The following is a 22,621-nucleotide window of genomic DNA, read 5'->3' on the forward strand; positions in this document are numbered from 1 at the left end:
AGCAGGAGGATCACAAGGTCAAGCCCAGCAGGGCAATTTAGAGACTTAGAGATCTTGTCTCAAAATAAATAGAAAACTCACTAATCCCAACTTACACCCGAATGTTGCACCCAGCCATCAGATCCCTGCTGTCACACACACAGGACACAGGCAAGCGCCTCTCAACGGGCACTGGGCCAGGGCCATTCACCTTCACGCACCCAACTGTCCTTCTGAAAAGACCCTCTAGTAAATAAAGCATAGAAGTGACCCCTATGGGCACAGAATGTTGTTACAGCTGCTGATTCAGTTTTACACAATTGTGCAAGAACAAACACAAAGGTCTCAGCTTTTTAATTTAAGAAGAGGCCTATGATATAGTTCCAATTTGTGATCAGATAGGACGTCCGTGATATCATGGCTTGTGCATGTTATAAAGCGCCAGGCCGGCCCGGGGCTCGGGAGTATTCAGTAGCCCTTATTAACAGTAATGCTGGGCTCCTCGGAACAGACCAGCCCAAGGGGAGACACCTAGGCGGGCTGGCAGGCGGGCGGCTCCCGGAACCCACCGTAGCTGCCTGGTCAAAGGCCCTTGCTGGGAGGGCACCCAGCAGAGGAGGGGCACCCAGGGCCGGAGGGTCCCCGGAGCCTGCATGGGAGACAGTGGGAACCAAAGTAGCCTCAGAGGAAGGAGGTCGCAGGAGCAGGAGGCAGAGCATGGAGGGGCCAGGTCTGCAGGGGGAGGAGAGTGGGTCCTTGTCCTCCGGTTGCACCTCCTGTGGGGCCAGGAGACATCAGAACTCACACGTAACCTGCACACCATACCCCAGGCCCCAGGGCTCTGGAATCCTTTGCACACACCCTGATGACCCCTCAGGGAACTTCCTGGGCCCTGACGGGCACCCATCCAGGCTCAAATGGAGGTTCAGGCAAGCATTCATGCAGCCAGGACCCTGGGTTCACATGGGCAGGGCCTGGCCCTTGCAAAGATAGGGTGACCTGTGACTCCACCATTGTCCTGGGCCCCACAAACGTTAAAGGGCCTGCAAGAGCCAGGCCCAGGGAACACTAAAAGGTTCCAGGCCGACCCTGTGTCCCACCCTTGTGGCCCCTGCTCTGAGATGCCCTCTGAAGTCCCAGGTCCTGGAGCCATACCTGCCAGGCCTCTCCTGGGTGCCACAGCAAGTGTGGATTCCCCCAGGCCAGGCAGAGTCCCTCCACAGTCCAGTGGACACCATCGTATCCTTCTCCCTTTCCATGTGAAGATGTAGAAGCCATTTGGGGACCAAGTTTACCACACTTTCAATCGCCCCCAAGCCAAGTTCCCAAGTATCATTCTGGGTAGTAGGTGAACCTCAGCGCAGAGGGGACTGACCAGCACCCAAAACCCAAAGACAGCTCCCAGGTGAAGTGAGATGACAGTGGACATCAGGGCTGTGAGGCCTCTCAGGAGGACACTTTTACATAAGGAGCAGCCATGTGCTTCTTGTGCAAAGGCCCTGTGGTGACAAGTAGGGGATAGGTAGCACTAGAGGGAGGTGAGGTTGGGGCCCCTGCCAGTCTGTGGAGACAAGGCCACCTCTTGTGTCAGGCCTGATGGTCAGTGCACCCCAACCTCAGCTCCTTTCTTCTTCCTGATGCAGCCACATAGGCCCTGGGCCAGGCCTCAGGCCATGGCACCTACTGGGCCCGAATATCCTTCAAGCCACAGAGCCTTTGTCGACACAGATATGTGTGCAGGGGGAGCTCCTTCCTCCATCCATGCATGAATATCATTGCTCTAAGTGTCTTGTTCTTGTTCTTCTCCCTTAACCTCTTTTTTCAGTGGTGGGGGTGGGGGTGTTTAGGGCAAGGTCTCACTATGTAGTCCAGTCAGGCTGGCCTCAAACTCACAGAGATCCTCCTGACTCTGCCTTCCACATGCTGGGATTATAGGTGTGTGCCATCGCACCTGGCTCCAGGCCATTTCTAGGGTTAGAAAGATCCATGCATGTATTTTATTTATTTATTTATTTTTTTTGATGGTACTGGCAAACTCACGACCTCACACTTACCAGGCAGGCACTTATGCCACTGAGCTAAATCCCCAGCCCGATCCACACACATATTGAATGCTTCCTATATGCACAGGCAGAGGGAGGTGGCCCTGGGAATGTCCAGCTAGGACATCTCTGCAGGTCCTGAGCCTCTGTCCTCCCCATTAGGCATCTGGATCACCTGGGGTAAGGGCTGCCTGGCTTCCAAGTAGGGCAGAGTAAAGCCAGTGCCACCTGTCCCCAAGGGACCACCCACCCAGGGTCCCCCAGGTCCATCCTGCTCTGTCTGCAAGCCGAGCAGCCATCAAGGACCCAATCAGCGCCTGTGCCCTGAGGCCGCAACCAGTTCCCTCCCTGTCCTTGGGGCAGCAGTGCAGGAGCCTGGCCCACAGTGAAGACCACCTGCCTGGCAGGCTCGGTGCTTGGGCACCTGAGCACACATAGGGCTGGGTTTCTGAGGCAGCAACTGTGCCAAGCCAGTGCCCACCTGGCACACAGGCCGCCGCTGGACACACTGGACAATGCTCCCTCCCTTCCTGTCCCCAAAACCCCATCCACCTTTGGCAGCCTCCACACAAGTACTCCAGCGAGTCACAGTCTAGAAGCCTGGCAGGCCACTGAGGTCTGCACCAGGCCTGCATCTGACGTGCTGTGTGACTTCCGGGAGGTGGATCACCTCTCTGAGAGGAAGAAGCTCCCCCTGCACACATACCAGTGTCCACAAAGGATCTGTGGCCTGAAGCTGCTTTGGGGCACTCCAGGCTGCCCCGACACTGCTGCACGGCTCTCTGCCTCCCCCTGGTGGCAAATGGGTCACACTGCCATGGGTCCCGGGAAGGGTCAGGCCAGGTGACAGTCCCCGGGGACACAAGGAAAGGTATTATCAGGCAAGGGCGCCAGGTCTCACCCCGGCTTCCTGCCCCTGACATGAGGGGCCCCAGGGCCTCCGTGCAGGACTGTCATGGAGCTGGTGGCTGAAGAAGGAGGCTGGCTCCACACCTAGCTGTATCCCTGCAAGCCTGAGATGCTGGCAACTGCTAGGACAGCCAACTCCCCCGGTCTCCCTCCAGACTCTCCGGCTCACAGAGCGTTTCCAGGCTCCCAGATCATGGCCCTACTGTTTCTCTGGCCAGACACACCCTTCCCCGTCCAGCTCAGGACGTCCAGGTGTTCCCTGGCCCATGATCTGACTCCAAGCCACAGAGATGCCTCGACCGCTAGGGGGCCACCTCGAGTTCACACTGTGCAGCAGTCATCCCATCTGAGTGAGGATCCGGCCAGCCCTCTGTGCACCCAAGAAGCCAATAAATGCTCTGGAGTGAGCCCAGGCCAGGCCCAGAGAGGGTCAGCACCTGCCCCGTGCCACAAACCAAATCCGCATGAGCACAAAGCTGGATCGCAGGCCCCAGTGCCCACAGAACATGCAGAGAGCCGGGCCACTCTCTTTATTAGGATGAGAAAGACCACAGGGAGGAAGACCATAGGAGGCCAGGATGGGCAGGGTGCCCGCATGGGTCCTGCAGCCCCAGCAGGCACTCACTCCTGAGGAGCGCCTTTGTTCTTTGTGCCCCAGATCTTGGACAAGCGGAACTTGGGCTTTTTCTTCTGCAGGTCTGGGGGGAAGGGCAGGTGAGGTTGGGTGGGGTCTTCCCCGACCAGGGTCCCCCAGGCCAGCAGGAGCTGGCTCCAGAGCCACCCAGCCTGCCACTGCCCGCAGAGCCCACCCTGAAGCCTGCCAGGGCCCTGGCCCTGCCCCACAGTCACTACCACGTCCGGCTCCCTTGTGTAAAGTGGGCTGGGTCCCCGTGCCCCACCCCACTGAAGGACCCGCCCGGCCCACCCCCCCTGCACCTGCCGGGCCCATCCTTCCCTACCCAGCCTCTGGATCATGTCCTGCAGCACCTGGTCCTCTTCTTTCTCCCTGGAACAGGGTTAGGGTGGCCATGAGGAGACACGGCCTGCACGGGGCACAGGCACTGTCCCAGGCCCGCTGGCCCTACCCGACACAGCAGCTGCCTGCCTTCTCCAGGCCCAGCCCCTCAGCAGTGGCCCAGGGACTGCAGGGGGCCTGGGCTGCCACAAGAGTGAGTGGGGCCAGCAGGACACCCGGGACGTGCAGGCCAAGGCCCTTCAGCCTCACACAGGCTCAGTTTGTACTGGCCCTAGCAACCAACCCTGCACAGCCAGGATGTGACCCTCATGTGGGACAAAAGGCCTTTGGGGAGTGTTGAGAAACCACATGACCCAGAGCAGCTGCCAGGAGACATATGTGGCTAGAAACTTAATGTTAAATATACATTTTCGCCAGAGATATATAGCTCCATAGCACAAGTGCCTGCCTGGCAAGCGCGAGGTCCTGAGTTCCATTCCCAATACAATCAATCAATTTTAGGTTCAGGTCCTCAGGTGCATGTGTCACATGACAAGTGCCCAAAAGCCACAGTGGCCACCTCATAGACAATGCAGGTGACAAAGCATTTCTGTCCCGGCAGGGGCCGGTGGCAGGGCTGGGCATGGAGGGGTGAGAAGGAGCCTGTAGCTGGCCACCTCTGGGAACAGCAGTCTAGACCAGGCCTGTCCTCGGCCCCAGAAAGGAGGGGACACCCGTGAGATGCACCAGGTGGTTTTCTCCTCCTTCTGAAGTGGCTGGAAAGGTACCAAGTGTCAGGTGGCTGGCCCGGCCCCCTGCCCTGACCTCACCCCATCTGTCAGCTGCCACCCTCACCTGAGTCGGTCCTCGTCCAGTATGTCCACGATGTCACTGCGGTCATTCACAGTGCTAACGTACTGGCTCAGCAGCTCCTGCTCTCGCCGCTGGTCCTGGGGGGTCTTCAGATACTCTGTGGGGACAGCCTACCCTGAGCAGGGCCCCATTCCCATGCCACTTGGGGACATCACATCGCAAGCCCTCCATCTAGGGGTTAGGGTCCAGGCTTCTCCATGGCAGCTCTCAGCTCTAAGGGCTGAAGGGTCCAACAGCCACCCCAGCCTGGGGTGACTCAGCCTCCCTTCCCCCAGGAAGGCGGCCCAGCCCGGGGAGGTGTGGCAGGCAGGGCCCAGTCCCACGCCAAGGCACGGGACAGTCAGCACTGAACCCTGGAACTCACACCCCTCCCTGAGGCCTGCATTACGCCTCACACACATTAAACCCCGTAACATCAAGTTGGCTGAATGGAGCTGCGTGCAACACACTCACTGTGAAGGGGGTGAAACCCAAGCACAGAGAGGTTAGGTGACCTGGCTGAAGATACACAGCCAGGAGGTAGGAGAGCTGAAGCTCAAAGCTGGGCTCAGCCACGACAGGACACTACTGGCCTCTTGGGGACACAGGATAATCCCACTCAGGAGGGGCCGGACTGGACCCTGGCTCAGAGTCACGGACGCACCAGGCTTGGCCATCAGTCTGCGGAGCTCGCCCTCCAGGTCCTGCTGCCGCTCCTCCAGGCGCTGGGTCTTGGACCTGCGGGCACAGGAGGTCTGAGCCCCACAGCGCACCCGCTGCCCCTCTGCCGCCCCCCAGGCTCCAGGTGGCACCTCACTTGTACATCAGCTCCGACTCCTGCCTCAGCAGCAGCTGCTTCTCATGGACGAGCCGGAACCAGGCCACCATGAGGTCATCCTCCTCGGCAGCTGTGAAGAGGAGCGCTGGTGGGGAGGCTGCCAGGCCCGGGTCCCTCCCGACGCCTCGCAGTGGGACAGGGACCCAGGTCCAGGGCACCCCAGGGCCACACGCTCACCCCCATCAGCTGCACGCAGCTGCTGCTCCAGTGCAACACCCCTGAGCTCCAGCGCGTCCAGCTGCCTCTCGATGTCCTGCAGCTGCCTCTCGATCTCCTCTTGGGGGACATAGTCGGGGTGCAGCTGGGGACAGTGGGGCAGGGTGAGCTCAGGGCCAAGGCCCAGGCCCACTGCATGTGCCACCCAGCCTACTCACCCTGATAGGGGAGCTCACAGTCTTCTCAGGCGAGGCAGGGATGCCAGCCAGGGCTGAGGGCCTCCCTAGAGAAGAAGCAGGCTGAGCTCTGGGGACCCCTCCAGAGATCCCCTCCTATGCCTCTGGCCACTCAGTCCCCCAGTCTGCCAGGAGAGAACACTCCATTGTCACCAGGCATTAATGACAAAGTACTGGGAAGAAACTAGGGTCTCCAACCAGTGCTCGCACCCTGTCACCAGAAAGACTCAGGTCCTCCAGGTCCTCCCTCCATTCTAGGCCAAGTGGACTCCTATATATGCTCCAAAGCCCGAGTATACATCTTAGAGGAAGCTTTCTCCATCCACACCCCAAATAAAAACAGAAATCTTTGGGGCTGACCTGGTTTGTCCTGAGAATGAGGTTTTTCCTTCCAGCTCTGGACTTGGGCTTCCTGCTCCGACGGCTCTGACTGAAGCCAATTAGCAGATATGTCGAGGCTGGGAGGGATGGCCAGCCTCCTGCGGGAGGATGAAGAGGGGGAAGCTTCTGCCCCCCAGTTGGGGACAGAGTCCTATGTCAGGTCAGCAGGCTGGAGCCCTCCCCTGACCCAGAAAGGCCGAGATCACCACCTCTGTCTCCCCAATGGACATGGGGGCCAGATTTACAGCCCTGCAACCCATCCAACTGGTCACGTCCCCCCAGCCCGGGTTCCACAGGATCAGTGACCACTTGGGCCACATGGGAAGGGGCCTCAAAGGAGGACCCAGGCACACGGCACCAGAGAGTGCTGGGAGCAAACACACACAGACATATATATACCCACATCTGAACACACATGCACCCACGCCTGGACATGGATGTACACAGGTACAGCCCTGCTTGAACACACACACACATGCATGTACATGCATGTGAACATGTGCACAGATTCCACAGCCCACACAGCTGTGTATGCACCAATGCCTGAACACACAGGCAATACTCTGCATCTGAACACATATACACACATGTGCACGCCTGCACAGAGGTACTCACACAGGAGCTCCAGTGCACCTGGTGCTACTCTGCACCTGGTTATGTGTGCACATACCTATATCTGTACACCCATGCACACACACCACATCTGAATGTGTGTGCACACATGAACACAAGTATGTCACAGATGTGCAGAAAAATGCCTTGCACCTGGATGGGTGTGCACAAGCACTATGCCTGAACATACACATGAACGCACAAGCCACACCTGAACAGCCATGCAGACCCTGGGGAGCCTATCCAGCAGTACCTGGGAGCTTGGTTCCTGGGCCAGCATGGGCCAGTGTCTGCTCTGGCTGCACAGGGGTCAGGGTGATCTGAACGCCCACCTGGACGTGGCCTGAGACCTGCACAGGGGTCCTGGGGGCCACTGGGGCCTCTCCAGCCTTTGGCTCTGCAGGCACCCGTGGCTCCTTTGGCTCCTGTGCCCTGGGTGGAAGGTACAAGGTCAGCCCAGCACATGTGGACAGTCACAGGGACTCCAGCAGCTGTGGTTGCCTGTCTCACCTGAGGCTCTGGCCCTGTCTGCATCCGGGGTACACAGGTGTTCCAAATGCTACCACTCAGCGGTGAGACCACTGCCCCAGGTGGGCACAGGCACAGGTGCTCCCGTGTGACCCAGGTGTGGGGAGACACCCACTGTGTTTTTGTACATGAGTGGCAGGCCGAAGTGGATATGCTACCCGCTGCCCCATGTCCAGGATGTCATCCCTCATGTCACCCTGATGGCATCACTCAGTGTGAGTCATCCCCTGCCACGCCCTACCCCCCACTTGGTGGGATCCAGCTTTTGCTGTGTATCACTGGAGGGTACAGTGGTGACATGTTTCTGTCCCACCCTGCTGTTACTCCCGTGAGCACAGTAAGCTCTTGCTGTGTGCCAGGCCCTCACCTCCCGGCCGGCGGCTTCTTTTCCACAGGTTTCAGGCGGGCCCTCCACCCTTCCGGCCCGTCCTCTTGGCTTTGCTGGGGGCTGGTGCTTGGGCCTGGCAGGGCCAAGGGCACGGATCAGGAGAGAACACACCAGGTGGAGCTGTCTGGGGAGGGCAGCATTGCTCCCACCCTATCCTCCAGCCACCCCTCCCTCAGATCCCCAGGGCCACCTGCAAGTGTCCCCAGAGGAATCGCTCCTTCTCTGGTCTCGACCTCCCCTTCCACCAAAAGCATGGAGAGAAATGGCTGGGCCATAGCTCCCCCTGCAGATTCAGATCCAACAGAGGCTTTCCTGTGGGGCTCAGCCATAGGGAAAGACCCAGAAAAACAATATGCACAGGGAATCCTCTGAGCCCATCTGTCAGCCCCAAGCTACCTCTAAGGTTTACCCCAGATTCCCAGGTGAAAGCCCTCCAGGCCCACAGAAGGAGGCCTGGTCCAGGAGCAGTCAGGAAGAGCCAAGGCTGGGCAGCAGGACCGTGGACACGGGAGAGGCCCGTAGTGGAGACGGACAGGCCTCTGAACAGAGGCAGAGCCAACACAGCTAAAGATGGAAGCTGTGGGGACTGGTTGGCGGGCACCCAGGAAGGGAAAGAATACAGTAGACAGATGGTGACAGCCACGAGATACTGCCACCATGACACAGGGAGCAAGTGAGGACAAGAACCAAGGGGAGGTTACGAGGTGGAGCTGCAAAGAAAAACAGGGCCAGACCAGGAACCCTAAGACTACAGAACAAAGCCCAGGAGGGGCAGCCAGGACTCAGTCCACAGCCAGAGGGCGTGGCGCCACAGATCTCAGACCCACCAGAGCCCCCCCCCCCCCAGCTCTTACCCTTTGCCGTCGGGGCCTCCGGCTTCAGCCTGGAGCCTGTCCCTTCCTTGATGACCCCTGAGGACGTGGCCGGGCTCTTGCCCACCTGGGAAGTGCTGCCCACACTCAGGCGGGCAGACGGCTCCGTCCTAGAAGTGGAGCTGAGGGTGTGAGGAGCATCTGATTGCAGCGGCTTGCCTGAAGGAACTGCTTTTGGACCTTCAGTTTTGGGACAGGAATTCATAGCAGGGGAGGACCTGTGGGTAAGAAGCAGGTACCAGGCATGAGAAGGTCCATGAGCTCCTTCCAGGCAGGAGCCCCACAGCCTCACCTGCAGCCAGCTACCCGGCCTCACCCCCCAGCAGGACGACGGTGCACCCCAGGGATGATGGGCACCCACTTCTGGCACCTCATATGTCTATGGCTGATCTTACTCTATTAAATGAGACTTTGGCAGAGATGGAAATGGCCCCAACCCATCACTCGGGAGGCCAAGTCCAGCAGCACAGGGACTCCACCTCGAAGGGCCTTATTCAGGGCTCTGGACTGGCCTGGGCATGCCTTGCTTGGTTCTAAACTACTCAGGGCTGCAGCATATGGGGTGCTGGCTGGTGAACCCCAGGGTGGGACCCAATTCCCATCCCCTGGAAGGTTGGGGTGTGACCTTATTTGGAAACAGAGCTTTACACAGAACCCATGTTAAGACACAGTCATGCTGGACGAGGGTGGCCCTAACCTAAAGATGCTGTCTCCATGAGACAGAGACCCAAGTGACGGTGGAGGCAGAAATGGGTGAAAGGGAGCAGCCACCCCCAGGACATCCTTCCTCCACTTACTTGCCAGGCGCCTGGGCGCCAGCCGCCTCCACCCCCGACAGGGCCTTCTTGAGGAAGCTCAGCGCTTGTTCCCTGCTGCTGTCCCGGAAGGGGGCGTTGGCTGGAGCGGGAGTCTGGCCCACAGGGCCACTTGTGGGAGCAGCAGGGCTCTGGAAGAACCTCTCCCGGGCCTGCTGAGTCCTCGTGGCCGAGGGGGTCCAGGCTGGGGGGTCCGCTGCACCCGGAGATGCTGAGTTCAAGCCAAGTTTGGTTACAGAAGTTGATACTCGGGGGGGCCCGAGGCCTTGGGGTGTTGCCGGGCAAGGTTCGGGGATGCTAGGGGCAGACCGAGAGCTGTTTGTTGCTGGGTACTGGGCATGCGATGTCCTCCCCATTGGGGATCTCCCAGTCACATGCGTGCTGGCTGTGCTGTGCTCCAAGAGGGAAGCCACTGGGTTCGCAGGCAGTCTGGGCCCTGCTGGGCTCCCCACCTGGATGGGGACGGTGGAGGCTGGGGGCTCAGAGGTAATCCGAGCAAAGCCTTTTGCGGTCGTGTTGCCCACTACAGGCCGATGGGCCACTGGCTGGGCCTTTGGAGCTGCCTCTCTCAGCCCATTCATCTCCTGGGTCTTCTGCAGGACACTGGGGGCCCCTGCATCCACAGGAGTGGCAGCTGGCTGTTTGGAAGTCAGGGCCGGCAATGCAGTGTTTGCTGAGGTGGCTCTGGAGTGATGGCTGGTGCAGACGTAGATGCCTGGCTCCCCAGTGGCCCGGTAGGCCCCGGAGCGAAGTGTGCTGGAGCACTGCTTACACCTGCAGGGAGTCCCGGGCCTGGTCAGTCCCGTCCTCCATGTATCCCCATTGCTCTTTCACTCATCCTGCCCAAGCACAAACTCATATATTCTTCCTGCACATTCATGTGATCGCTGATTCACTCCACAAACACTCCCTTTCCCTTGGCTGTAAGCTTTGTGACCTTGGTAGGTGTACAGTCATCTCAGGAAGTACTCTTGCATGTCAGTAAACATACCTGTGCACACACAATCACACATGTATGCACGTTCATATACATGCACTGCTACATAATCACACACGTTTACTCACATCACATATCAATGCACACTCACATGTGCATATGCAGCCACCTATACAAGCATGCACACACACACTTGCACATTCACACATGATCAGACACGTGCCCTCCCAGAATCACACACGTGCATGCACATCCATACAGTCACACACAGATCTCTGATTCTCCGCTTTGGGGACAGACACCCATGCTCTGCAGAGGAACCTGAGTCTGCCCTCTAAGACCCTTCAGCTGTGAGCAGCAGAAGGCAAGGAGGGGCGAGCATGGCCCCAGAGTATGACACGCACCGCTAGGCCAGCAGCAGGTCTCTGAGGGGAGGCTGAGCGACAAGTTAGGGCTTGGCCAGAGAGGGTCAGTCCCTAAGTGCCTGGGAAGAGCTGGGCACCTCGGGCCAGGCTGAGGAGGGGGTGGCTAGCTTGGAGTCAAGGGAAACAGGAGGGGTGCCCAATCTGGGTAGGAACCTACTTGAAGCAGCTTCGGTGGTAGAGCCGCCCATCAACCAGGTGCCGCTGGACCAGGTGCACGTGCTTGCCGCAGACCGCACAGGTGCTGCTGACTGCGCTGCCTGCCACCGTCTGTGCCTAGGGGGAGTGCCAGGAACTGCTGAGTGCCACCCACTGTCCCAGGCTCCCACCTCAGCCAGGACAGAAAAGGCAGCCTAAAGACCCCATTTTACAGAGAAGAGGACTAAGGCTCAAGAACCAGTAGGCAGAGGACAGGCAGGGCCCCACATCCGGGACTCCAGGCTGGCCCTGGGAAGAGTGTGGGCCCCAGGAGCAGGGATCCAAGCCCAGCCCAGAGCCCTGCCCTGTCCTGCTCTAGCTCTTCAGAGCCTGAAGTGACTGCCTGGGCACAGCAAAGGACATCCAAGCTCCAGTGCCCTCCTGGCCTCTACCTCTGAGAAGTGGGCTCCAAACGACACTGAGGTTAGCCTGAGAATAAAGGACCAATCCAGCACCTCTCCCAGCCCAGGAGGAAGCAAAGAGCCTGCTGAGAGCCCAGAAAGGTCTAGGTTTCCGATCTTCCACCTGCACAGCCTCACTGGACTGCAGTTTACCCGTCTATACAGTGGGGATCACAATTATACAGATGAAGGAGCCCAGGGGAGCCAGCCCCACAGGCTCATGCCAAACAGCAGCTGGGGCTGTGTACCGCACCCCCCCCCCAGGACCCACCCCACCTGCCCAGCAGTGTAAGGGCTGCACGGTCCTGCAGACTTTGCTCAGCAAGACTAGAGGGAGGGCGGGGTGGGGGAGTGCTCACAGCCTTAGGGCCCCCATCCATCCTCTGGGCCATAGAACTTGTCCTGGCTGCAGGCGCTGGCAGTGCCTGGGCTGGAGCAGATGAGGGCAGCTTGGCCGGCGTGGACGGGGCTTTCTTCCCAGAAGGCTCCTCCTCAGGGTCGGATGGGGGCCTCTTTATGCCAGCCATGCCCCCAACTGGCAGGGAACACATGGAGTCAGGAAGGTTGACCCAGGCAACCTCTCTGCAAGGGCCTATATCCCTAAGGCTGCCCAGCGTGGGGTTTGGTGCTAGAGGGTGGTATGGCCCTCTCAGGGGTCCTAATGGGGGGAGGACGGAGGGAGGCACCCAGGGGCATGTTCTTCCCAGCAAGGCCAGGCCTGATCCCTGGCCCCTCCCCAATGGCAACCCCAATTTGGGGTCAGGGAAAAGGGACTTTTCTGTTTTCCACCAGGAAGGCCTGGCCCTGTGCCCAGAGAGATTCTGGGGATTTCTAAAGCCTGGGGGAGGAGCGAGGGGGTGGGGAGGGCTGAGCAGCTCCTCACACAAAAGCTGGGAAAAGGAAAGGCCTCCCCTGCGGCCCCTGCCCATCTCTGTTGGCCAGCTGGCTCCATAGAGGCCAAAGTCAGCACAAGACACAGCCAGGCCCAGGGTCATACAGGATCCATGGCTGGGCACCAGAGCTCAGGGGTCTGGATGGACAAACCAAAGAGCTGCCAGATGGAGAGACAAGAGCTGAGGGCACCCTTGTGGTGCTGAGAAGGAGGATGGAGCCCAGCAGAGACCCACTGAGGGACTGGGGGGCTGGGATTACTGGGTGCCTACAAGAGACACAACTCTGGGGGTTCCTAAGCCACCTGGCCCAGAAGAGGCTGTTTCCCATTCACAGCAGCCGGGCACCCCCAGAGCCATGCCCCCGAGGGAAGCCCTGACACTTGCGAGGCCAGGACTCACTGGGAGAGCGGCCGTGGAAGTAGTTGTAGTACTGGGACACATAAGTCAGGATGCTCAGCCGGTCAGGCACCTTCAGGGCCACCATGTCTTCAGCATCCAGCAGGGCAGGGATGCCCAGGTGCTCCTCTGCCACGCTGAAGGCCTGGGAAGGGCAGGGGTGGAAGTCAGCAGGAGCAGATCCAAGGGCCCAGCGGGGTGGTGCCCTGACCTCCTAGGCGGCTGCCCTGGGCTCAGCTCCCTCCTTCTAGGCCCTCCTGGACAAAGGAATCACCCTCCCACCAGGAGGGGCTGATGTCACTCTGTGGGGCAGTATAGGGAACCTCTGATGAGGTTCTGCCCCAGGGCCACATCACCCTGGAGACTGCCCTCAGCTGCCTCTGAAGCCTGAGCCCCACGCATCCAGACACAGCGCTAAGTGGGGACACAGGCGCACTGCATCCTGGGAGCCCATGCCATGGAAGAGGAGTGTGTGGGGCTGGGGCAGGCCAGGCCTCCCCACGACTCAGGTTCACTTAGAGACCCTCCCCAGCTATGGCTGCAGATGGCTCCTGCTTACTCCAGCTGGCGCCAAGCCACTGCACATGGAGTAGAAAAGCTCCATGAACCCCTGTGTGCAGCTGTGTGGGGCCAGGACCTTGGGGAGCCCCGGGCCCAGTACTTCACTGGCCTCAACCCTTGTGACCCTCCACAGCCTGACAATGCCTGGACTTCCTCCTGCTTTGGGCTCCATCTCCACAGATGACACAGCCCCATGCAGAACCCAAATGGCTCCCCCAGGCCTGCAGTCCAGTGGGGCCACCAAAGGCCTCGCAGAGCCTCCGACCCCTCACCACACACCAGAATGGGGCTCCTCCATGGCCACCACTGTGACCCAGGCCATTTACTCCCACCTCCCTGTCCCCTGGTCACCAGCTCATGCCGACCAGGCATGAAACCAAAGTCTGGCCTGTACCACGCTCTATCCAGGTCCTGCCTCCGCCCCGCCCCGTTTGGGTCTCACTGCAGCGCAGCCAGGTACCCTCCAGCCCAGGGCCTCTGCCCCTCTGGCTGGGCTGTCCCTCTTTCCCCCACTGCCCTCCACGGTACTGAGTTCTCTAGTGTAACTGGACATGATAGCCACCTGCCACGCTTGGTTATGAACTTCTGAAATGTGGCCAGGGCACCTAGAAGCTGAATCATAACAGAATCTCATTCTAACCAAGCTGTGAGACCACAGTGGGTGGGCACGCTTGACTGTCAGGCACCTGCCAGGGTAGGGGCAGCAGCTGGTCCACTCAGGACCACGGCCCTGCCTCCCACAGCCTCTGGGACTTGCTCTGCCCTGGGAGGGCCAGGCTGGGCCACCCACGGAGAAGGGAGGCTGCTGGCCAGCTCCCTGCCCCTCACGCCCCCACTGAGGAAGAGAGGGAATGGGCAGGGCGGGGCACCAAAACTAAAGGCTGCTCCCAGGAGGACAGGCCACCTGCACAGCGGATTGTCAAGGTACAGACCCCTGGCAGGAGTCCTGCACAGCCCAGAGGAAGGTTCACTCCCCAACCCCCAGGCCTGGTGGCACCTGTCATGGGCCAGTTCTGAGGCTGGGACAGGGTGGGCAAGACAGATCAGGCTGGGGCTGGGGTCCACGGGACTTACAAGTTTGTTGTTCTCATAAATGTTTTCCTTCCGGAGGGCACTGTAGTTTCTGGAAGACAAAAACATTCAAGTTGAGAGCAGTGCCAAGTTCAAGAGGTTAGAGGCAGGTGGGGCCTTCTGGAGCCTGAAGCATCTGACCACTGCTGTCCCATCTGAGCAGACGGAGGGAGACCACTTTAAATCCCTCCCCCGCTGTGCTTTCACGCCTGCTGCAGCTGTATGTCAGGGGTGATAAGGCCCAGGAAGCACAGCTACACCCTACAATTCCCAATCGTTGTTTGGCCCTGCTCTTAACAAACAACACGCAACTCCTTGTATGTTTTCAAACCCTGCCCCGGACAAAAAGCCACAAGTCCTCTGTACTGAACTCACCCCACCCCTGAAAGTTCCATGGTGACTTTTTCCTTCCATGACCCCCTTTTTCGTGCTCCTGACCTTATAAAAACCTTATAGCTTGTACGAGAGTGACTGGTCTGGTCTCTAGTGCCAGAACGGACATTCTCGGGTTTGTCTGAAATGAACTTGTCCTGTTGAGCTTGTATCTCTGTTCCTTCTCCTTTTTCCTAACAGGGTCATCTTGTCCAAATGGGGAAACAGGCTAGGAATGAGGGCTGTGAATGAGTGATGTCTCCAGGAAGGCAGGGGGTCCTAGGCTGAACTCCTGGCCACCTCTGGCCACAGCAATGCTGCCTGGCACCCAGGACCCTGCGCCCAGCACAGAGAGCTCACAAGGGTCCTTATAGCTCATCCTGGGGGGTTGAGGCCTCAACCACCGGTCAGGGGCAGAGAGGCAAAGCCACCAGCACAGGGTGGCCCAGTAAGAACATCACTCAGGGAGGCTGGGGATTTAGCTCAGCGGCATAAGCGCCTGCCTTGCAAGCAGGCAGTCGTGAGTTCGATCCTCAGTACCAATAAAAAGGAAAAAGACAAAAAAAAAAAAAAAAAAAAGAACACCACTCAGAATAGGCTAATTCCAACACGAAGTTCAGTGACCTAGTGGGTCAGAGAGACCAATGTTATAACAGAATAATGGGACATGAAAAGCCGCCTGTCAGGGACAGAGCCAACACACAGCTGGGGCGGACCCCTCCCAGCCAGCCGGTAGCCACACGGCCCACCTACCAGTCCTGCCATTCACTTTTATCCTCCTGGGAGCCGGTGTTGTCAGATTTTCTTAAATTCCCACCCTCACCACAGCACCGTCCTGTGGTATGGACACTGATCTCGTAGGGTCATGCCCAAGCCACACGGCAGGAGACGGGAGGCCCAGTCACACTGCAGCGCTGAGTCTAGGCTTTTGAGGTCTGGCTGTTCCCTCCATTCATGAGTGCCCACCAGGTGCCCAGTCTTGTTTCAGGGAAGGTTGGACCTCAGAGGAGAGGGCACTGGAGCCCTGTACAGGCCCACAGGAGCACAGGAGGTATAAGAAACCACGGCAGTGAGGGCTGGGCTCTCAGTGCCCCACCCTGCACACTCCAACATGGGCATGTAGGGATGCTCTGCCTGACACGGCCAGCGCACATGCAGCAGCCCCAGCCTGCACAGCACCCACAGCAGGCGCCACTCAGGGAGCCGGGTAAACACTAGGTTGTCTGTCCTTCACATCTGTGCCTCGGGTGTGAATAGCAGCCGGCGTCACGTTAGTGACCCAGTTTGTCCCGGAAGTCCCCTAGCACAGAAGGGGGCTCTGCTGAGAACTGTGTCCTACTGGCCTTGTCACTGACCCCACAGACCCTTCTCAGCTGAGTGACAGCAACCAGGAAGACTGGGCAGGTCTCCAACGGAGGAAGCAGGCTGGCGCTGACCACCTGCAGCCACCTGGCCTAAAATGGCCTGGCTCCCAGCCCAGTCCACCAGCAGAGGGCAAGTTAGCCGGGCCCTGTCCCCATGATGACCCTCAGGCTGCATCACAAGCCCATTTTACAGATGAGGAAACAGGCCACATGGTTGAGGGGGGCTGCAGTTTGCCCTCCTTCTTCCTTAGCAAGCTTCCCCTGGGGCTCCAGCACTCCTGGCTGGAACCACCTTCCAGGTAATGTGTCCCAGATGACAAAATCACCGAGGGCACAGGCACCTCTGCACATGACCAAGGGTGGACAGAAAGGCAAGAGAGGGTCATGTTTCAGCAGCTTCAAGCCTCTGTTCTCTGGGTCTGTCCTCAGATGTAGTGTGACCCAGCATGTCCAAGGACACATAGTGGCCAGTCTGCACCCAAAGACACCAAGTCCTCAGCCACACTGGCCGGTCTGTGCTCAGCTTCTGGGGCCCAAGAGCCCATTTGCCCTCCTGCCTGCCCCCGCCCCTCAGAAAGCTAGAACCTTTGTCCAGACCTTCCCAAGCCAGGCCACTAAAACATCACCCCTGTGTCTGCAGCCCTGCAAGAAGTCTGGCTGGGGGGCAGGGAGCAGGACCACAAGTCTTGTTTTGTCTCTAAACAAAGCAGGGGGGTGGGGGAGTGGTTCCTTCCATAGGGTCATCCCATTCCCTGACCCATAGCTCCTGGCAGACCAGGGTGCCCCAGTGCCTCCCAGAGGCTCCCCTCAGTGGCTGCAGCAGTGGCACTCTGAGCATGGGTGCAGATTCAATAGCTGCTGGACTCAGGGCCAAGTCCAAGCTGCTTCCCTGGGCCTGTGGGGAGGTCCATGACGGCGGGACGGGGCACTCTGGCCAGTCTGGGCTGCCTCAATCCTCAAGGTCTGTGCCTGAACATCCTTTCCCAGCTCTGTGAACCCCACATCCCCAGGGCTGGAGGTGAGGTCAGCACACTTCCCTGAGAAGCTAAGCCCTGAGGCCAGTGCCGTGTTGCAAAGTGCTTGGCCAAAGCCTCTTGCAAGTCCTGCCCCTGCTGGCAAGCAGAGACCCCACCCATGCCTCCAGGGAGACCACAAGGCCAGCTTTCTGTAGCAGGGAGGTCACTGGCATTGGGGGCTGAATTATGCTCCCCTCCAAAATGTGACCTCGGAGTCCAAGCCACAGTAATTCCAAATATGACTGTTTTCAGAGAGGGATGTGAGTCACAGAGGTGACCAAGTTCAAGTGGCCCTCATTCAGTCTGACTTGTATTCATTGAAAACGGAAATGCAGACACAGAGTTGAGGACATGAGGACGCCAGGGGACGATGCGGTCCACAGGAAAGAAGCTAAGAACAGACTCCTCGTGGCCTTAGGAGGAACCAGTCCACTGACATTCCAACCTTGGACCTCTAGCCTCCAGGACCTCGAGGGAGTTCACTTCTGTGACCCCAGTCTGGGAGACTTTGCCATGGCAGCAGAAACTGACTCTGAGTTGGGCCAGGGAGGGCAGTCAGCTTCAAAACTCAAGACAAGAGCAACGCCAGGGAGACATCCCTGGAGCCAAGAAGCAGAAGAGCAGGCCCAGCCCATCCATCTGTAGTGTGATGGAGCCAGGACCTGAGACACCCTCCTGAATTAGGTTGTCTTCATTGGAATCATCATCACGTAAAATCATCGAGCTCTGGTTCAACGCAAGTCACCTGCCATGGGCCAAGGCACATAGTGGGCGCTCAATTTGTGTTTGTTGATGAATTCATTCGTGCAGTCCTTACTGTGTAAGGTTTCTGTAGCATCTGTTTATTCTTCCAGCATTAGCTGAATAAATGAAGTCCAGAGGCCCATAGCTCAGTCCAGCAATGGTGCGCTGACCAGTCATCAGCCACTGCATGCTGACCTAGGCTGACAGAGGCACAGCTGGTCAGGCCCCTCCAGCCCCTCCCTTGAGCTGTCTCCCTCTGGCCACAATGGACCTCACACTGTGAGTTTCAGCCTTGGGGGGCCCAGCCTCCTTCCCCTGGGGCTCTGCGGAATGTATCCCTCCTCCCCCCACTTCCAAATCCCAACTGACTGACCTCACAGTGTTTACTTCCTGGAACTATGGCAGCCACCATACCAGCGAGCCCCTGGCTGCCAAGGGAAAGCACCACCAAGGGTTTTTCCCAGGCACCTCCAGTCCATCTGGAGCCAATCCCACCGGGCAGCGGGCAGCAAGGAGGGGCAGACAGACAGAGAGGGATCAGGCCAGTTGAATGGAGAGAGACACCAAGACAGCAGCACAGAGCCCAGGCAGGGCAGGCAAGGCGAGGCCAGGAGGGGCAGGCTGGGGCTTCCAGGAGCCAGGTGCTGCCCTCACTCTGGAAAGGGCGGCTGCCCCCTCCTAGCTGCCCTGGGACAGCTAGGGCCGGGGCAGCAGTCTTCAGGCAGAAACAGAAAGCCTCTGTCCCCAGGCTGCTTCCTGCTGACCACAGGGCCTGTGTGGGAGGAAAGGTCAGCCCAGCCTTACACAGCCACCCTGGCACCAGCCTACCAGGGAAGAAGGGCCTCCTCCCAGGCTGCTACATGAGGTCTCCTGGGGAGTCTCTTTCTAACCCTGCAACACCAGTCTTCAGCTATGGGGAGCCTCTGGGAGCACTGCCCAAGATTAGGGAGTCACTTTTCAGAGCTGCATTCAAGGCCACTTGGTCTCAGACCCAACACAGGACTCCGGAGTTCGAAGGGTTTCAAGGAAGTTCTGGTCACCCTACCATTCGACTGAGGGGTGGGGAGTCTGCAGAACCTCACAACAGCTTCCCCAGGTTTCCTAAGAACCCTCTGTGCAGGAGGCCCACAGGCCTCCACCAGCCTCCCTTGTGGTCTGGCTAGTCTTGGGCTCCTGGCCCAGCCAGCTGGGAAGACGTCAGCCCATATGGGCAGTGCCTCCACCCCAGAGCTGGAAGGGCGGGCTCTGTGCCAGGCTCACCTGGCAACAGGCACAGCCAGGTCATGGCGGAAATGGGTCCTGTGTTTGCACCCCCAACAACTATCCAAGAACCAGAAGTTCTCAGCACTGTGGGGCAAGGGCCAGACCCCATGGCCACCTCCCCATGGGTGATACTACATGAGTAGGGGGAAACACATGCCTACAGGGGCCCAGAGTAGGCAGATAGGGCAGGTAGGCCCCTAGGCAGTCAGGAGCCCAGGCACCCCACCTGGCTGGCCCAGTGCCCAGTGCCTGGTCCTGCACAGCTGCCCCCTGCTGAAGGCAGAGGAAACGCACTCAGCATGCAGCAGGAAGAACTGAGGTCAAAGAAAGGGACTTCCTGGTGGCAAAGCTAAGGACACAGAGACAGGATGTCAACCTTCCTGCTGCTTGAGGGGCTTCAGGGAAAGGAGGGGAAGATCAGAACGTTGGTCAAGGTCTCAGGCAGTCTGGCCTCAGGCTCTCCCACAAGTACCTGTACCCCACGTTCCCCAGTGGCCAGTATGTACAGGAGGACAGCTCAGGGCTTCAAAGCGAGGACAGCAGGGCCAAGGCAAGAGGCCCGGATCTGGGTGTTTCAGCTTCACACGCAGGGACGCAAGCACCCCAGTCACACTCAGCGCACCCTGGCTGCATCCTGACTCCTGCTCGATCCTGTCCCCTGCCCTGTCTCTGCTGTAACCAATGCCACAAATGGAAGCTTCACATGGGAAACTGCTCCCTGGGAGTCTGGAGACCACAGGTCCCACATCAGAGGTGAGTGGCCAGGGGAAGGTCCTTCCTCCCTCTTCCAGCTTCTCAGTGCTCCGGACATCTCATGGCCCCATTTCTGTTCCTTGGTTATATGGTCTCCCTCCTTACTGCACATAAGCAAGAGCTCCTACCACATCTACTGAGCTCTACCTGCATGCTCTTATCTGCAAAGCTCCAGCTGTGCACAAATAGCCACCTAGCAGGGTTCCACACATGGATGAGTAAGAGCCACCCCTGCATTTGGGATGACCAGCCATAAAGTCAACATCATCATCCCAGCATAACTGTGGCCAGTCACCTCTTTTTCCAGTCTCCTTCCTGTCTCAGCCCCTAGCCTTTCCGGAGTAGTCTTGTTTTTAAACACTTTTAAACCCTTAAACACTCTGCATCTCTGGGACTAGGATCTTGCACACAGAGCAGGCACTTAGAAACTGTCAGTTAAGTGAATGGTTCAGGTATATGAGCATGCTTGTGCCAGCACTAAGCACATACACACGTGAGCACACCTCTGCCCCTATGGATACTGTGTGCCAGGCCACACACACACACATGCTGCTAGGAGCAGATGAAAGCTCTCCCGGGCAAGAAAGCCCTCCTATGTTTAGTCACACCCGCCCCAGGCTACAGGGCCATCAGGCAGCAGCACTATCTTCTTGTCCACTTTAAGACTTGTCACACTAGCTTCTTCTGGGCTGCCTGGGTCCAGTGACCAGCCAGCTGCACCCTGGATCCTGTACCCTAGGGAACCTAGCCACTGAGTTCCCTACTCCAGGTCCTTCCTCAGCCATCCCACTCCCAGGTCATCATCCATCAAAGATTGGCTTCGTGCCTTTGATGTGGCAGCACATGCTGCTCCAATGCCTGCTCTTCAGACCCAGTGGAGGGTGTACTCGCAAGAAGCAGAGGCCACTGCCCAAGGACCATGTGGAAACACACACACACACACACACACACACACACACACACACACACATAACGGCAGCTCCACAAACTCGTTTCACAACCTGGGTCAGGAGCCCAGGCCTCTTGCTCAAGAGTCTAGCTTCTCAGTAAGAAGAGAGCTTGGTAACGGGAAGAGCTGGATCCTGGCCCTGACTCAGGCTGACCCAAACAAGGGATCTTTGCTGGGCCTCAGTTTCCCTGTCTGCACAGCAAAGGGCCTAATAAAGGCCAGCTTAAGAAAGCGCTGCCTTTCTCTTCTCCCAATGCCAAGACCTCTTCAGCAAACACACCCTACCCCAGTCCAGGATGCTACCACTACTTCTCAGAGCAGCCGTTTTCCCAGAAGGTTCCTGGGCCTTCTGAGGGCCTCTTTCCTAGGCATCTTTCCACCAGTCCAGGTTAGCTATCTGTCCCTGAGAGCCAGGTCCCAGTCATTCAGCCATAGGGCATGAATACAACAGATTCAGGCTTGAGCCAACATGTGGCATCAAGGGTAGGGCCCTGACACCCATGCCAAAAACCCTTGCAGAGGAGAGGGACCAGCCCCAGCTCCTGCCACCTCCTGCAGTTGTATCTTATCCCGTATCATCCTAAGTGCAGAACCTGGTATCTGGGGCTCCATGAATGAACCCTGAACTGCCCACGGTGCCTGGGCAGGTCAGGATGGGGAGTCCCCACAATGGATGCCTCCAATGACCCTGGTCTTGTGGTTAGACCCCAGAGCATCATGGGGTCTCCAGAGCCTAGAGAGCAGTTCTGTCTGCCCTTTCCCAGGAGCTGGGGCGCTGCCTGAGTCACCACTGACTAAGCGTGCAAGACCGCCACCTCCAGTCACAGCCCAGCTGCACTTGGTGTATGGCAACTCGAAGCCACAGGAGGGCTGCACTTAGGGCACTCTGCTCTGCCAGGGTCCAAGCAGTATCCCCAAGATTTGCGCCTTAAGTCTCAGTTTCCCCAAATGTGTGGGCAACCTGCAGCAGAGTCAAAGGGAGCAAGCGAGGCACAGGCACTCACATAAGATCAGGCCGGTGGCGGTGCAGGATTGCGCAGAAGGCCAGGCCGTCGCGGAACGAGGTAGTCATGTTGGTGATGTCCACGTCCCGGTACCCCTCGCACTGCTGCCGGCACCACTGCTGCAGCGCCTTGATGGCAGCCATGCGGGCGGCGGCGCGCGGAGCGCTCCCAACACTGCTCCAGCCCGAACAATACCGACGGCAGGCGCGCGGAGACACCGGGCACTGCCGACGGGGGCCGGCGGGCCAAGTGTGGCGACCGCAGGAACCAAGACTGCGGCCCGCGAGCCGGACGCGGAGCTTGGAGCCGCCGCCGACCCCGCCCCCTGAGAGCCACGCCCCTTTCGCGCCCGCTGCACGCAAGCTCCGCCCATAAAAGCCCGCCCCCAGACCTTGGATCCACAAGGCTCCGCCCCCGCGCCACTTGGGTGGCGTATCGGGGTATAGCTGGTTCCCCCGCCTAGGGCACGCCCACTGCCTTCAGAATCTGGGCTAGGGCGAGGGGCGAGGGGCGAGGGGCGAGGGGCTTCTGGGGCGGGGCAACTTGCAGAACCGAGGCTTCTGATTTCCTTTCTTTGTAATGCCGCACGCCACCCGCAGGCCAAGGAGAAGTGGGAGGGAAACGCCTACTGACTAACCCGGAGACAAACTGGAGCAGACTCAAGCTCCTGGGGAGCAGCGGGCACCTTGTTTCAGGGTGTCAGGGCACTTCCTG

General features: G+C 58.8%; 1 protein-coding gene across 6 annotated transcripts; it reads right to left on the reverse strand.

Moving 5' to 3' along the window:
* Nucleotides 1-318: 318 nt before the first annotated feature.
* Nucleotides 319-22,226, reverse strand: Micall2 (MICAL like 2). 6 transcript variants are annotated; one of them, XM_063234011.1, is made up of 19 exons: nucleotides 21,908-22,215; nucleotides 14,446-14,494; nucleotides 12,814-12,955; nucleotides 11,881-12,056; nucleotides 11,083-11,198; nucleotides 9,546-10,337; nucleotides 8,731-8,966; nucleotides 8,067-8,159; nucleotides 7,856-7,949; nucleotides 7,214-7,392; nucleotides 6,328-6,474; nucleotides 5,950-6,014; nucleotides 5,753-5,876; nucleotides 5,555-5,645; nucleotides 5,402-5,475; nucleotides 4,741-4,855; nucleotides 3,890-3,936; nucleotides 1,135-1,230; nucleotides 319-755 (listed from the first exon to the last, which is right to left on the reverse strand). In XM_063234011.1, exons 1-19 carry the CDS (start codon nucleotides 22,048-22,050, stop codon nucleotides 661-663), a joined length of 2,874 nt encoding a protein of 957 aa, XP_063090081.1. In that variant the 5' UTR covers nucleotides 22,051-22,215; the 3' UTR covers nucleotides 319-660. The 6 variants fall into 6 exon arrangements, 5 of the variants coding, with proteins under 5 accessions (XP_063090081.1, XP_063090083.1, XP_063090084.1 ...); XM_063234013.1 differs by lacking the exon at nucleotides 8,067-8,159 and having other exon boundaries at nucleotides 21,908-22,214; XM_063234014.1 differs by lacking the exon at nucleotides 1,135-1,230 and having other exon boundaries at nucleotides 21,908-22,214.
* Between the last annotated feature and the right edge of the window lie 395 nt (nucleotides 22,227-22,621).

This window comes from Cavia porcellus, unplaced genomic scaffold, assembly GCF_034190915.1.
Source record: "Cavia porcellus strain 051 isolate PalLab524CR breed Dunkin Hartley unplaced genomic scaffold, mCavPor4.1 scaffold_23, whole genome shotgun sequence".
Classification (NCBI taxonomy): domain Eukaryota; kingdom Metazoa; phylum Chordata; class Mammalia; order Rodentia; family Caviidae; genus Cavia; species Cavia porcellus.

Coding starts and splice junctions, on each gene's coding strand:
- Micall2 (XM_063234011.1), bottom strand. CDS start 22,050: ATGGCTGCCATCAAGGCGCTGCAGCAGTGGTGCCGGCAGCAGTGCGAG. Junction 14,495..21,907: donor CGCCACCGGCCTGATCTTAT/GTGAGTGCCTGT, acceptor TTTGTCTTCCAG/AAACTACAGTGCCCTCCGGA. Junction 3,937..4,740: donor CTGGACGAGGACCGACTCAG/GTGAGGGTGGCA, acceptor ACCCTGTTCCAG/GGAGAAAGAAGAGGACCAGG.